At 38.7% G+C, this 16459-nt stretch overlaps 1 protein-coding gene across 2 annotated transcripts; it reads right to left on the reverse strand.

Annotated features, from left to right (window-relative positions):
- Window positions 1–6942: 6942 nt before the first annotated feature.
- Window positions 6943–16348, reverse strand: LOC132772060 (apovitellenin-1-like). 2 transcript variants are annotated; one of them, XM_067466606.1, is made up of 5 exons: window positions 16246–16348; window positions 14600–14699; window positions 13829–13991; window positions 11966–12110; window positions 6943–7033 (listed from the first exon to the last, which is right to left on the reverse strand). In XM_067466606.1, exons 2-4 carry the CDS (start codon window positions 14658–14660, stop codon window positions 12002–12004), a joined length of 333 nt encoding a protein of 110 aa, XP_067322707.1. In that variant the 5' UTR covers window positions 14661–14699; window positions 16246–16348; the 3' UTR covers window positions 6943–7033; window positions 11966–12001. The 2 variants fall into 2 exon arrangements, with proteins under 2 accessions (XP_067322707.1, XP_060626748.2); XM_060770765.2 differs by lacking the exon at window positions 6943–7033 and having other exon boundaries at window positions 8387–12110.
- Window positions 16349–16459: the final 111 nt, after the last annotated feature.

The following is a 16459-nucleotide window of genomic DNA, read 5'->3' on the forward strand; positions in this document are numbered from 1 at the left end:
TCACCACTAATTTTACATATTAGATTTTTGCTGTTTGAACCCAGGGAGGAAAGACATACTCTGAGCACGTATACATTTACTTGCATAAGAATAAAAACAATTTTTTGCAAGGAAGCGTATTTTAAGATAAAAATAATCAAGTAAGTATATTTACACATGAACAACTGATCACTTCCACTAGACTATAAAATACCTTGTTGAAAAAAGAAGAGTGGAGGGGGGCGGGGGGGGGGGGGCGGAACGAGAACCACTTCAACCCCTTGGGATCAAGGGACAGGGTTGTTCCAGCTATAGTACAAAACCCCATGATAGGGTCACAGCACATTGGAGCTGATTGAAAGCATATGATGCAAAAACAACAATTAGTTATATACATTTAATAAATCAAACTAGTTTAGTGTAATAAAGTTCTGAATCTGAACGAAAGAAATTTGCATTCAACTTGCCACTTAGCCATGAATCTTACTGAGCTAATGTCATTACCTTCCAGCATAATTTATGACAGTGTTATTACAAGGGTCCCTTCTAGTTCTACTGTCTTTAGACTTGACCTCGGTAGTCCATGCAAAATCAAGAGATGTATAGTGTCCAGAACATAGGCAAGATGACTATTGAGTTCCCCCTTTCTTCTGTAAAAACCCATCCTGTTCAACATCTGAGGACTTGTTTTTTCACTATTATCTAAGCATATATTCTAAAGCAGGGGTCCACAAACTTTTTAAACAGAGGGCCAGGTCACAGTCCCTCAAGCTGTTGGAGGGCTGGATTATAATTTGAAAAAACCATGAATGAATTCCTATGCACACTGCACATATCTTATTTGTAGCGCAAAAAACACTTTTAAACAATATAATAATTACAATGAATAACATTTTTAACAAATATAAACTTATTAGTATTTCAATGGGAAGTGTGGGCCTGCGTTTGGCTGATGAGATAGGATTGTTGTTGTTGTTGTTGTGTGCTTTCAAGTTTTTTCAGACTTAGGTTGACCCTGAGTGAGGGCCGGGTAAATGACCTTGGAGGGCCATATCAGGCCCCCGGGCCTTAGTTTTAGGACCCCTGTTCTAAAGGAATAGACCCTGACATTAAGTGGATGAAATTAGTTGTATTGTATTTCCGTACAGTATAGCGTTTGACTCACTGGCCTTTTCCAGAACTTAAAAATAAATTTAAAAAAAGACTTCGACTTGATTGTTAATTATAATTGATTAGACCCACTGACTCAAAGGCTGGTGTAACGAGATCCTTTTAATTCCCTTGGTTTCTCCTAACTGAGGTTTACATTTAAGTCAACAGTAACAGTTACAACATCTTGGAAGTGGTTATTTATATTTACCATTATACTTACAATCTTTAAAAAGTAACTCTCCCAATAAACTGGAAAAGATGAGTATCCCTTAAATGGAATGCTTGGAATTTTAGGAATTTTAGAATACTCGTATTTGCACGTATCTACATAATAAAAACGATGTGATATGATTTATCATTGGCATAATTTGAAAATAGCATTAAGGGAAACACAAAAGCAAGATGATTTAACTGTGTCTCATCTGATTTCAGAATTAGCCAATTTGGGTCCTGCTTTTGCTCAAGAAAAGCAAGATACAAAATTAATAAAACTAACAAACAAATATGGTTATTCTCTCCCAATACTCTTTTCTTGGCAAAGTCATTCCACAGGACAACCAAGGTAGTTTCAGCGCTAAAAGAAGCTTGAAAGCTTAACGGGGAAAAATCTAGAAGCTCACTTTCATCCAGGTGAATCATTTTCCTGAAAAGTTTTACTGATATAAAACTCTTCATTTCTCAGACAGTGAATTTAGGTAATATATACATGTACTGGGATGGGATGGGAAATCAGGGGATCTGACAAACTACACAATTATTATATGTATCTCTGAAAAAGCCAGCCACAGATGCAGTCAAAACGTCAGGAGAAAATGCTGCTAGAACACAACCATACAACCCAGAAATAACACAACACCCCAGTGATTCCGGCAGTGAAAACCTTCAACAATATGATTCCACTTTATCTGCCATGACTACACCCTGTTATTCTGTGGTTTGTAATGGGGACTCAGAGCAGCTTACAACAAGAAAAAACAATATAAATAATAATACATTTACAATCCAGAGAAAATTAAAACTAAAACAGCAAATGAGAAGAAAAATAAATCATGATACATAAGAAAAAAATAAAGCACAAAACCACGTTAATAATAACTCAAACACCAATCAAAAATATAAAATGATGTAATAATTAAGACATGTGATATACTAAAAACATCATAAGACCTACTCTTGTTTTTAAAAAAAGGCTATAAGAGCCAGTTAAATTTAGTCTCTTTTCAAGCCCCCATCATTTAGAATACAATTAGCCATTTTTAAAAGCCTGCTTCTAGAGCCATATTTTCAGTTGCTTCCTAAAGGTCTAATCTCCTTGAGGAGGGTGTTCCAGAGCCGGGGGCCACCACCGAGAAGTCCCTTTCCTTGTCCCAACCAACCGTGCTTGTGACGGAGGTGGGACCATGAGAAAGGCCTTCCTGGTGAACCTGAGGGTCAGGGCAGGTTCATAGGTCATGCAAATAGGCTGAACCTGAACCATGCTGGGCTTTATAGGTAATAACCTGCCCTTTGAATTGGGCTTGGAAACACATAGGCAGCCAGTGGAGCTGTTTAAACAGGGGGGTGGTATGCTCCCTGTAGGTAGCTCCTGTTAATAACCTAGCCACTGTTCTTTGTACTAGTTGTAATTTCCAAGCCGTCTTCAGAGGCAGGCTCACTTAGAGTGCATTGCAGTAATCCATCCGAGATGTAACCAAGACGTGGACCACCGTGGCCAGATTGGCTTTTCAAGGTAAGGGTGCAGCTGGTACACAGGGAAGTTAGGATAGCACCAACCCTGTCCATTTTCCGCAAAGAGCTGGACCCAAAATCTTGTCCTTGCACTTTACTATTGCTCTTATCCTTACTGTTGCCATATGACCTATGCACTTTACTCACTAGCCTATCCTTTAAATTGTTGTTGCACCAGTCCGCCCACCCGTGACAATAAATTGAATTTGTTATTGGTTGTTGGTTTTGACGCCTCTTTTATATATTGTTATAATGTTGGTGTTTTATTTTGTTTTATATTGTTGTTAAGCATTTTAATGTGTTACATTTTAAGCTGTGTTGATCAGGCTTAGCCCCATGTAAGCCGCCCCGAGTCCCTTCGGGAAGATGGAGGTGGGGAACAAAAATAAAGTTGTTGTTGTTGTTGTTTATCCAACACTCACTTCATAGCATGGAACAGTGGTTGTAGGATTGGACTAGGATACTGAGAGACCAGGGTCAAAATCCACACTGATCCATGGAAACCTACTGGGTGATTTTGGGCAAGTTACTCAGCCTCAGCGGAAGGCAATGGCAAGCCCTTTCTCAACAAATCTTGCCAAGAAAACCTTGTGATAGGTTCACCTTGTACCCCGCTACCATCTCCCCAAGGGACTCAGTGCGGCTTACATGAGGCCAAGCCCAAAGCACATCAAACAAAACATCAATAAACACAACATCAATAAACAATCAATAAAATACAAATCATATAAATCACATAAACGAAAAACAATCAATAGTGACATAAACAATTTTAATAGTGGCTGGGCCAAATGTAGTAGATTAAAATTGAAAAAATGCTGATGTGAACAAGGTAAAATATAACTAGGATAGGATAGGATTTTTCAGAGAGAAATGAGGGAGCACAGTCCATCCTAAGTCAATATTAAAGTGCATTGTGAGGATATATTGCTGAGAGTTCTCCTTATTCTGGGAAGGCACACTGGAACAACCAGGTTTTCCGGCTCCTCCTAAAGACTGCCAATGTTGAACCAATGAACCGACTGCTAGTGAAGCAGTTTCAACAAAGGAATTGTGTGTCCCCTGTAGAAAACAACAACAGCTGAAGCTGCAGCAGTGACACAAACGGCACAAAATCTGTCAGGGGCTGGAGTAATGCAGTAGCAAATCTCTTTGAACAAATTCTGGCGAGAAATGCTTGTGATTGGATTGCCTTAGGATTGTCATGAATCAGAAATGAATAGAAGGTACAGAACAATAATAAAACCTCATGTGTCACTACATCCAAAAAAACAAAAAAACAAAACCCTGCTCCAGGTGCTGAGGCACCATGAGGAGAAATCCAAGGGCAAATCTCACTGCACAAGCAAAGTTTCTTCTGGGTGACCTTGGATTGAGGCCTGAAAGAGGTAGAAGCATTTCTGTCTATTCATTTCATACCACCCAGACATATGTTGCTCTTTCCACCCCTGTTCCAGTCCCCATTTAGCCATTTTCTTTTTCCAGTCCTACCTGAAAGACAAATGCATGGCAGGTCTTCTTCTGCTCAGCTATTCTCATATGGTGCAAAGTGTGGATCGCCTTCCTTATGGAGGCTATTCCTCAATGCATTCTGAATGCTTGAGAAGTATGATATGGAAAAGTTCAGATGTGGGGTTATGAAGTCAATGAACCTTTGAATTTCCCCAAACTTTCACCCTTTGAGTTAGCAGCACAAGCATAACAAGCGTGGTTTAATTGATCTCCGTTGATCCTCACCAAGCAATGAGCAATCTTTGACATATTTAAATAGGAGATGACTAATTTCTCTTCTCAGTAGAGAAACCCTCATTGCACGCAAGGTCTCTTCTCACGGACTTTAGCTAAACTTTCATTATTCAAAGTCACACAATATTTTCCAAGACTCCCAAGAGATACAGAAGAGGTTGTGTGTGTATGTGTGTGTGTGTGTGATTTGTACCTGATTTTTATGCTCAAAATGGGATTTAAGCAAGTTTATAGAAAGATGAAATCAAATGCAATCAAACATTAAACGGTTTCACATGTTAAAATATATTTAGGCAAAAAAACTTAACTTAAAACAATTGAAAATTAACAAAAACATTGCAAAAGAATGTTTTTTCAGTTACCCAAATGTAAAAGTCAAAAGGATAAGAAGGTGCATCTACACTGTGGAATTAATACAGTTTGACACCACTTTAACTGCCATGGCTCAAAGCTCTGGAATTGTGAGTGCTGTGGTTTTACAAGGACTCTAACCTTCTTTGCCAAAGAGCGCAGATACCTCACCAAACTACAAATCCCAGGTTGCTATAGCACTGAGCCATGGCATTTAAAGTGATGTCAAACTGCATTAATTCTGCATTTCCAAAAGAGAAAAGGCAAACAATGAATATACTTATACAGGCAGTTCTCACGTTGCAAACAAAATAGGTTCTGGGTTGTTGTAGGGTTTTTTGGGCTATATGGCCATGTTCTAGAGGCATTCTCTACTGGCATTTCGCCTGCATCCTTGGCAAGCATCCTCAGAGGTAATGAGGTACCTCTGAAGATGCTTGCCAGATGCAGGTGAAACGTCAGGAGAGAATGCCTCTAGAACATGGCCATATAGCCCAAAAAACCCTACAACAACCCAGTGATTCCGGCCATGAAAGTCTTCGACAAAATAGGTTCTGTAGGTTTGTTCTTAAGCAAATTTGTATGTAAGTCGGAACAGAAACATTTCTTAAGTGTATTTAAGTATTTAAGATTTGGATAGCATGGGGAAGGGTTAATCACCCCTATGGTGTTTGTTTTTCTGTCTGTACCCCTGTTTGGAAAATTTCACCTCACTTTCTGTCCCTGTGTGGGAGCCCCTGGTGGCACAGTGAGTTAAAGTGCTGAGCTGCTAAACTTGCTGAGTGAAAGGTCGCAGGTTCAAATCTGGGGAGCAGGGTGAGCTCCCGTTGTTAGGCCCAGCTTCTATCAACCTAGCAGTTCGAAAACATGCAAGTGTTAGTAGGTCAAATGGTACCGCTCCAGTGGGAAGGTAACGATTCTCCATGCACCCGCATGACCTTGGAGGTGTCTATGGACAATGCTGGCTCTTTGGCTTAGAAATGGAGATAAGCACCAACCCCCAGAGTTGGACACAACTGGACTTAAGGTCAGAGGAAAACCTTTTACCTCTGTCCCTGTGAGATTGGATTTTGAAAAAAAAATGGCTTGTTGTGGAAGCAAGGATTTGTGAGAAAGCTTCAGTTGAAACACCCTTCCCCCATGATAACTCTTTCAGGAGTGAATTTCCCTTCCAAAGGGTAGATTTCTCTCACTTCCTGTTGTCTCACACCACCCGGCCCCCTGTTCTTAACTATGAGTCATTTCTAAGTCAGGTGTTTGTACCTTGGGGACTGCCTGTACTGTTAAATTCATTCCTAGGGAAAACAACCAGATTAAAAAAAAGTTTTATGTACACGATGTTAGTGCTAGAGGGGAAGTTACGACTGCTCCCAGTTCTGAATGTAGTGGACTTCTACTACCACTAACAGAAGCATACTAAACCAAATTCTATTTATGGGCACATTTGCATAGGCCTGCGTGTTATAGTGTTCTTCTTTCATCTTCATAATAAAAGAGACTTGTGCCCCTTTATTCAGGTGTATCAACCAGGGGCAACTAAATCAGGGCGTAAACTATAAAACTAAATCTAAAACCACTCTCAATTCATAAGTAGGTAAAAGAAAATCTTATACATGTTGAGTCTATGCTTTTATCCATATTTTTATTCAGAGTTTTTAATACCTGTATGGCATATATGTATATAGTGAGGAAGGTATGAGTGGAAAGGGGGATAGTTTTTCTAAAGGAGACCTAACAGAGGAAAGAAAAGAAAGAGAAGTTCACTTGGGGAAAGCCAAGTGCAGATTTTGTTGACTTCGAAGCACTTTTTAAAAAATCTAGATGGGGCCAGATCAGGTAAATTTATTTTGATTGGTATGACAGGTTTCAAAATTGTAAGTGGCAGAAGGTTCTTTTTAAAAGGACCAACGTTCTTTCTGTGGTGAGTGTTAACAGTTGGTGGTTGACAACAAGTGAATCAGGGAGGGATTAGTTAAATTTGTGGTTCCCCAACTTTGCTTCTCCAGATATTCACTTCCCAGACTTCCTGATTGCTGGCCAAGCTACCTGGGCTTCAGAAGAGCTGGGTCTGCTTAACCTGCGGAAGAGAAGGTTGACAGGAGACATGATTGCCAGTTATAAATAAATATGTGAAAGGATGTCATAAGGAAGAAGGAGCAAGGTTGTTTTCTGCTGCTTCGGAGAAGGACTTAATGGGTTCAAATGACAGGGAAGGAGATTCTACTTGAATGTTAGGTGCCCCTACACACAGCCACATAACCCAGAATATCATGGCAGAAAATCCTACAATATCTGCTTTGAATTGGGTTATCTGAGTCCACACTGCCATATATTCCAGTTCAAAACAGAAAATGTGGAATTTTATACAACTGCGTGGAAGTGGCCTAGGAAGAACTTATTGACTGTGAGAGCTGTTCAGCAGTAGGAATGGTGGGAGTTGAAGTCCAAAACACCGGGAGGGCCCAAGTTTGCCCATGCCTGTTCCATAGGATAGTTGTATTTAAAAAACAATTTCTGATCTCCATGGCTGCAGAAAGACATTTTGAAGACAATCAGGGCAGAAGGAGAGACTGGAGAGGAAATTAAAAGTTCAAAGCTGTTGTCTTTCCATTCTCATAGTTACTCAGACAGAAACCCGATATATTGAAAGTTCATCCCCTTCACAAGTACAGATTTAAAATGAACAGTCTGCGAGTGTGCATGTAATAGAAAAGGAAAAGATATGCTTCTCACCAACTGTTGCCTGGCACCCAGTATACATAAGAAATACTAAATGAGCCTTAAGAGCCTGTGTCGGTGAAGTGCTTCCTAGAGCAAATCAGGTGGTTGCAACAATTACTTCTTTTCTATGGGTAAATTCTTATACCTCATAGAATAGGTTTTTGAAATCTCCAGTTGTCAGGGAATAGGACATAAATGGCAGGGCTACTGCCAATGCTGGCTTCTCGGATTTTTATGTATGCTTAGTAACACTAAAACAAAAACAAAAAAACACTGCCATATAATGCAGTTTCAGTATGCAGTTTTACATGAGTCTGTGGCATAATCTATATAAATAAAAATGTAATGTCCGTTTGTGGGATTAACATAACTCAAAAACCACTGGATGAATTAACACCAAATTTGGACACAATACACCTATCTGGCCAACAAGTGACCATCACTCATAAAAACACAAAAAACACAGCAGAAGAGAATTAAAAAGCCAAAAATTAAAAAATACATTACAACGCATGTGCAAAACCACATATATACACATATAAATAAATACACACACACACACACACATACACATACAAAACCACATATACACAGACTGGGCCACATCAATGCGTGGCAGGGGACAGCTAGTGTAAAATAAACCATGTGTAGTTCATGTTTGATCAGCCCACACACTGCCTTACCAGAGAAAGAAAATATGCCACATAGATCAATAAAGAACAAGTTGTTTACTCTTTGTAGTTCAGAACAACTTATGTACAGTGTGATCAGATTTAAAATGATCTTTCTTAGTCCATGTGGATAAACTCTTGCAGCAGTGAGAACACACTCCAAAATCTCTCTCTCTCTGCTTCTCTCTGCTTTTCTCTAAGCATCTGCATAGCAAAAGCCTGAACAAAATGTAACAGTACCCAAAAGTCCCAGGCTTAGCCAGCTCCCCGAGTGTAGCCCAACCAATCAGTTTCATGAATCTTATTTTACAGTTGACATACACACACACACACACACACTGATTTTTTTACATGCTCCAACAGAGTCTACCCCACCATATAATGCAGTTCAATGCAGTTATACTGTATTCTGAAAATGCATGATATGGTAGTATAGATGGAGCCTGAATTAACTGAAAGTGTACGTTTCTGAACTGGAGTTTGCTGTAACAAAATTACGTACAAGTATACTTTGCTGATATGGCAGTTGCAGGCTGAATCTACACTGCCATATAATCTCGTTTCTGAATCCAGATGATCTATTTTGAACTGGATTTTATGATTATATGCCATATAATCCAGTTTAAAGTAAATAATCTGGATTCAGAAACTGGATTATATGGCAGTGTTGATGGGGCATCAGTTCCAGACCACTGCCATAAAGTGGACATCATATTAAAGTGAATCAAAGCCTTTTTTTTACTTGCTAGTACATATAAACACTTATATAGATATTTAAATTAAAATATATTAATTGTGGACTTTAAAAAAATCATGCAAAAGAAAATATATTTTTTTTAAATTGCCACAATGTGACACCAACATGAAATACCCAAATACATAAACAGTCTAAGCACGTGCAACAAAATGATGCTGTACTGTTTAACTGAAAAGTGCTCTTGATAAGCAAAGTGCTCTTGAGTAAATGTGAAATACACCTGTATTGCTCAAAGTGAGGAATTAAAACACATGGTCCACACATTTACTTGGAATCCCAAACCATGTAAATTTCATGCAACTATTTGGTCCAGCAAGCAGCATTATTTATTTTTTACTCATTAAATTTTTATTTGACTTTTGCTTCAATTAGCTCAAGGCACCAAACATGTTTTTCCTCCCAAATCCATTCTTACACCAATTCTGTGAATTAGGTTAGGCTACAAGAGACTGACTAACCCAGTGACTTTTATTTCATTTTAGTCCAATTCAACAAACAATGCCATATTGTAACCAAATCAAAGCAAAGCAAATCAACAGACACAACTCTTCCCTTCATAGCACAAAAACAAAAATGTTTCTCTATAGCAGTGTTTCTCAACGTGGGGGTTGGGACCCCTGGGGGGGTCATGAGGGGGTGTCAGAGGGATTGCCAAAGACTATCAGTAAACACAGTATTTTCTGTTGGTCATGGGGGTTCTGTGTAGGACGTTTGGCCCAATTCTATCATTGGAAAGGTTCTGAATGTTCTTGGATTGTAGGTGAACTATAAATCCCAGCAACTACAACTCCCAAATGTCAAGGTCTATTTTCCCCAAACTCTACCAGTGTTCACATTTGGACATATTGAGTATTTGTGCAAAGTTTGGGAGAGATCCATCATTGTTTGAGTCCACAGTGCTCTCTGGATGTAGGTGGACTACAACTCCAAAACTCAAGATCAATGCCCATCCAAAACCTTCCAGTATTTTTTTTTAATCATGAGAGTTCTGTGTGCTAAGTTTGGTTCAATTCCATTGCTGGTACATTTCAGAATGTTTTATGATTGTAGGTGAATTCCAGCAATAACAACTCCCAAATGACAACATCACACACCCACCCCCCAACCCCACCAGTGTTCAAATTTGGGCGTATCAGATATTTGCTGGTTTTGACCTATAAAGCCCTATATGGCTCTGGTCCAGCTTACTTGTCTGAACATATCTCCCTCTATGTCCCACCTTGAAGTTTAAGATTTTCTGGAGAGGCCCTGCTCTCGGCTCCGCCTTTGGCACAAACATGCTTGGTGGGGACAAGGGACAGGTTCTTCTCGGTGGTGGCCCACCACCTGTGGAACTCGCTCAACCAGGAAAATCAGGTCAACAACATCCCTCCTCGCCTTCAGGAGGAAACTGAAAACGTGGTTTTGGGACCACGCCTTTGGGTAGCCGGCAGATAATTTGACAATAGTAATAATGATAATGTTATGGAAAATGGACTATGGACAGGCTTCCGATTGTACTGTGCTCGCTGAATTCGTTTCTACATAAGGCTAAACAGCCAGTATTATTGCACTTTTTATTAATGATCTTTTTATTTTAAAACTAATTTTAAAACTAATTTACTATGTTTTTTATGTAATTCTGTATGTATTATTTATATGTAATGGCATCCAATTGTGCCGGATGTAAGCAGCCCCCCCCCCCCCGGGGGGGGGGGGGGCTAAATAAATTGTGCCAAACTCGATTCAGTGAATGAAAATACATCCTGCATATCAGATATTTACATTACAATTCGCAACAGTAGCAAAATGACAATTATGAAGTAGCAACAAAAATAATGTTGTGGTTGGGGGTCACTACAACATCTGTTAAGGGGTCAGGCATTAGGAAGGTTGAGAAACACTGCTCTATAGATTCTTATATCTAAATCTAATATACAGTTCATTATAATTTGATGATCCTCTTATTTTCTGTATCATATTTCTTCTCCAGATCTTGTTCTAATTACAATTGTTTTTATTTATTTTTTTAAAATGCCAAGACAAGTGACTTGACTTGGTGGTCCAATTATAGTTGTATTTGCATACTAAATAAACAAATGTATTTATTTATTTATTTACAATATTTGTATACCGCTTCTCTCAGCCCGAAACAACTCAAGGCAGTTTACAGTCGGCAGTTCGATGCCCCAACAGACATAAAATACAATTGAAATCATTTAGCATATAATATAAAAAATATGTTGTTAAAACTTTATAAGCCACTTCTCATATAGACTTAAGAGGATATGTTGCCTTTTCCATTAAGGCAATACTCCAAATTCTACACCTCATTTGCACCACCTGGACAAAGTTATGGATTTCAGGTATTGAAGTGTTGTGCCTAATATCCCTTGATGAGAGAATCAGAAATCTAGAAATTACAAAAACTTACTTTTTATCCCTTTTTATTTAGTCTGATAAAGGTATTATTACAGTAACATTGATTTTCAAATAAACCATATAAACCTTTTAAGAGGAAGAGATGTCATATAAAATAAAATTGCACTTTTGTGATAACAACTTTCCTATTTTTCTCTTTTGCAACAAACATAATGAAAAGCAAACATTTTTCATAGCATAAGCTTTTCAGGCTGGTGAAGCTTTACTCCTAGTTAGCAGATATGAATAAAGAGAACCATTTGTAAACATCGGGGTCACATCGTGATACAATACAAAAGAAACAGTTTATGATTCACAACAGAAATTGTAAGTGACAATAGATGATATGGGAAGTTTGTTTGTAGAATCTGTCCTTGTTAGAATTGGACTCCTGTCTCCCTCTAGTGACAACTTCAAATACTACACTTTTGTATTTTTCTCAATGAATGTGAGATCTTACACAATGCAGAAAATGCTGTTAACATTTTGTTCATTCCTATTGTTGTGCTGTCCCTTCTTCGTCCTTCTTCCATAAGCCAGATACTTTTTCTACCAGCTCCTCAAATTGCACACTGATTTTAGATGTTTCTCTTATCAAGATGTTCCTGGAGGAAATCAACATTTATGTTAGGGAGTTTGTAATGGACTGTGTGCATTCAGAATTATAGATAAAGAAGTGTATTGTTGTTTGCGAGATGGGAAGTAAACAACACTTGTTGGAACAGCTTAGCAGCAGGGCTCCAACATGTTCATGTCTGCATTTTGCATCTCCCAAATCCACCCACTTCAAAAATCAAAAGATTTTTGCAGTGGCAATCTCCCATTGGTTCCTCCTAATAGTGTCAAATTCAAGGCCCATGGGCTGAATCTAGCCTGCCATTTCACTTGCTCCAATTGGTACAATGGGTGGCAGCCAGGCTCCTTACTGGAGCAAATTATAGGGAGCATACAATGTCCCTTTTAAAACAGCATCACTGGCTGCCAAGAAGTTGCCAAGCCAAATTCAAGGTGCAGGTTATGACCTATAAGGCCCTAAATGGTTCAGGCCCCACCTATCTTCACGATCGTATCTCCCTCTATGAATCAGCACGAACTTTATGATCTTCTGTGGAGGCCCTCCTCTCACTCCCACCACTGTTACAAGCACGGTTTGTGGGCACGAGAGAGAGGGCCTTCTCGGTGGTGGCCCCCTGCCTCTGGAACGCCCTTCCTAGAGAAATAAGACAGGCCTCATCCCTCCCCTCCTTTTGTAAGACCTTGAAGACCTGGTGGTGTAAACAAGCCTTTGAGAATGACTAGTTCTAGCTCAGCTCCAGATATTGTTGAATATGGCCAAATCTTTTTCTACCACTTATCCAGGTCACTTCCTCCTATTAGGCCCCAGAAATGAACAGCCATAGACTATACCTATTCTTGTTGTTGCCTGCTGTAGCAGTGCACCTAATTTCCCGAGCCCTCTAGAAATTGCACTAGCCTCGGCCTGGCCTTTTTAAATTGCCTTGAACAGGCAGGATTATTTTAAATATATATGTGCTATTGTGATTTTTATGCTTATATTACTTTGTTAATTTTATGCTTATGTTGTTTACTCTGTATGTATTGATGATATTACTTGGAAACCACTCTGAGTCCACTCGGGGAGATAAAGCGGTATATAAATAAAGTTTTGTTGTTGTTGTATGTGGTCCTCCAGATGCTGGAGTACCACTCCCATATTCCTTGTCATTAAACATCATGACTAGAATTGATGGGAATTGTGATACAATAAAATCTGGAAGGCAGCAGTTTGTTCTGTTTAGTCAGGGTAGTGGGGTTTATATTCAGATACAAGGCTTGTGAATATGATGTCTGATGCTCAAATCTCCTTTAACCTTTTCCCAACTTCAGAACCACAAGAGCTATTCGGTTGCAATTCCCATTATCCCCAGTCCATATGATGGATATTCAAAAGTAATAGGAGTTGTCAATCAATACCTTCTGGAGACCCAAACTGGATAAAAACTAAAGAGTACTAACTCCGTCCATGGATTCAGCAGTCCTTTGAAGGCAACCATATGGCTGATATGGCCATCAATGAGAATGGGTTTGACACCCCTGTTCTAAACTCTCTAGCTATTCAATTACAAAAGTGTCTATGTTGCACAACCCAAACTGGGACCCTTTAACTACTGTGCTACTTCAAACATAGTTGGGAACATTTTTGCATGCTAAACCAAATTCTGTCCATGGACTGGGGAGGGTCCCCCATCTTGTTCTTTGGATCAGACAATAGGACCTGGGCGAGTCTTGAGTCCATGCCAACCATTTTTGCCAAATATCATACCTTGCTTCGAGAATGAAGGGAATTTGGACAGCTTGAGCCAAGTATTCAGCAGTTTTAGGGGACACTTTGTTCACTGACTCATACACATACAACGCAATTGTGTCAGGTATGATCAGCCAGTCTCGCCGGACATGTCTCTTTGAGATGGCTTTACCATTAACTTCTGTGAAAGAGGAAAGAAAAAAAGTGAATCTAATGTCCATCCTAATAGTATATAAACACAGGACATAAGTTGAAAGACCCCATATGTGTGTGTGTGTTGATGGATACAATTACACCAATTATGATACTTGATGGAGGCAAACCTTTAGTAAAATAGGTGGACAAACTTCTCTTGTAACTATAATTGCTGAATTTTGTTGCCAGGGTATATCAAATCCCGAGAGACTTCACACAATGACATTATACCTTATTTTAAAATCCTCAGAAAAGGCACCTTTATTGGATGGTTTCAGTACATTAATTAACTAATATTATTTCTTAAAATCTGCATTTCTCAGTATTAATAAATCACGGTCTCTGAACACAGTCAAATATTTGAACTGGATGTTTATTTGCCTTTATGCATCATAATACAACAGTAGTGCTTGGTCATCCATGTCCTTTTCCAGAAATTAGGTGAATGATGTTTTGTTTATTAGCGGCAAACAGGTATGAATGAGTCATGCATTCCACACTTCATGCTAGGCTTTAACTGGAGTGCATCTATTTTAAGCAAGGAAAACATATTTGAACCAAGACATGAAAACAGGAATTTTTGATCTTTCCTACCAGACAATGTAGATCCAAGAAGAAGAAGAAGACCAACAGTTAAAGCTTTAAATGGTATCATGGTTTAGTTGAGTTTGGTGGTACTGTTTTATAGTAGATACTGCAAAAAGAAAGTTTGAATACTTGTAAAGAAGAAGTACTGATACAAACAAATAACATCATACAGAAAGCCCACCACTGAAAACAGAGAGCTGATGCTTTTTACTCATTTCTTTGCTCTCCAAAAGTACCCATTAACACAATGAGTTTCCTCATTGTGTGTACTGTTTTCTGATATGTATATGCACCAAAATTATAGAAAATGTTGGAGAATAGTGGATTCTATGAAACTTTTATATTCTGACAGGCTTTTCAGAATCAGCAGTTCATTACAGAAAATGAACACATCAAACTACCATGGGGCTTCCGAATTCAGACTGACAGAGTTTTGAAGCACAATACTCCTAACCTCACGATCATGTTAAAAAAAACCAAGTATGGATCATGGATATTGCAATCCAGGCGACAGCAGGATCGGAGAGAAACAACTGAAAAAACTGACATGATATGAGGATTTAAAGATCGAACTGCAAAGACTCTGGCACAAGCCAGTCAAGGTGGTTCCAGTGGTATTCGGCACACTGGGTGCAGTGCCTAAAGACCTTGGCCTGCACTTAAACACAATTGGCCCTGACAAAATTACCATCTGCCAGCTGCAAAAGGCCACCCTACTGGGATCTTCACACATTATTCACCGATAGATCACACAGTCCTAGACACCTGGGAAGTGTTCATATGTGATCCAATACAACAGCCAGCAGAATGGCCTTGTTTGCTGTGGACTCATCTTGCTGTGTTTCAAATAAATAAATAAATAAATAAATTGGATACCGCTCTATCTCCTCAACGGGACTCAGGGCGGTTTCCGACATGTAAGGCAAACATTCAATTGCCGGGAAGAAACCATAGAGACAATTACATCAAAATAAACACATTCGACAATATAACACAACCTAATTAAACTTAATACACAAAATAACAACTGAAAACATCATAAAATACAAAAAATCTGCTAAAACACTTTAAAGAAAATAGTAAAAACCCATTTCACTTTAGCTCCACCAGTAGAGGTTTCTTAGAAGAGAAAGCTCTTCTAAGTTTTGTTGCTTTCAACTACAAGAATTTAGTAGCAATATTTAGTAGGTATCCATGAGCACGCATGTGTATGTATTTGTGTGTGTGTGTGTGTGTGTGTATGCATATGTGTATATACATTATATCTTATTTAAAAAATCCATTCCTGCCTTCTTCAATTGCTGAAAACAAAAGTTGGAGGTCTAAAATACTATATTAACATCATTATTAAGCAGAGCACAATTCTATATATTATCCTTAATGTTGAAACCATAAAGAGTTAAGGTTGCAGATATTTCATAACAGTATAATTTTTCTAAGTGATTTTTACTTGTGTCCCTTATTACATGATACAGTTTCAGGGGAATTGGAGAAAATGGGCCACTTGGTATATGAGATAACATTTTAAAGATGCCCCTTACCAATCTTATTTGTTTGAGCTATTCTATTCAGATATAGATTTTGGGCATGTGTTTTAAAAGACACATACAAGTCTCTCTTCATCAGTTGGTATTAAGGTGTTTTCCACCTACCTCTCTTGATGATTGTAGCTGGTGTCCCTTTTGATTCTGAAACCCTGTCAGGTCCAACAGACTTCAAAATAGCTGTAGTCAAGGGGTCAGAAGTCCAGTTTGTTTCAAATCAGCTCTTTCACAACAGAGATCATTGCAGCAACAGTGTACCATGAAATACACGCAGACATCCAAATGGCACAAATGTGACCACCTTTTTCATTTTCACCACATT

The sequence above is a fragment of the Anolis sagrei genome, chromosome 3 (assembly GCF_037176765.1).
Source record: "Anolis sagrei isolate rAnoSag1 chromosome 3, rAnoSag1.mat, whole genome shotgun sequence".
Classification (NCBI taxonomy): Eukaryota; Metazoa; Chordata; class Lepidosauria; order Squamata; family Dactyloidae; genus Anolis; species Anolis sagrei.

What these genes read in the sequence shown, in the direction of transcription:
- LOC132772060 (XM_067466606.1), bottom strand. Translation starts at nt 14,660, where the DNA reads ATGATACCATTTAAAGCTTTAACTGTTGGTCTTCTTCTTCTTCTTGGA. An exon ending in TCTTGGATCTACATTGTCTG is followed by an intron (nt 13,992 to 14,599) that starts GTAGGAAAGATC and finishes CCTCTTTCACAG; the next exon opens with AAGTTAATGGTAAAGCCATC. An exon ending in CCCTTCATTCTCGAAGCAAG is followed by an intron (nt 12,111 to 13,828) that starts GTATGATATTTG and finishes GATTTCCTCCAG; the next exon opens with GAACATCTTGATAAGAGAAA.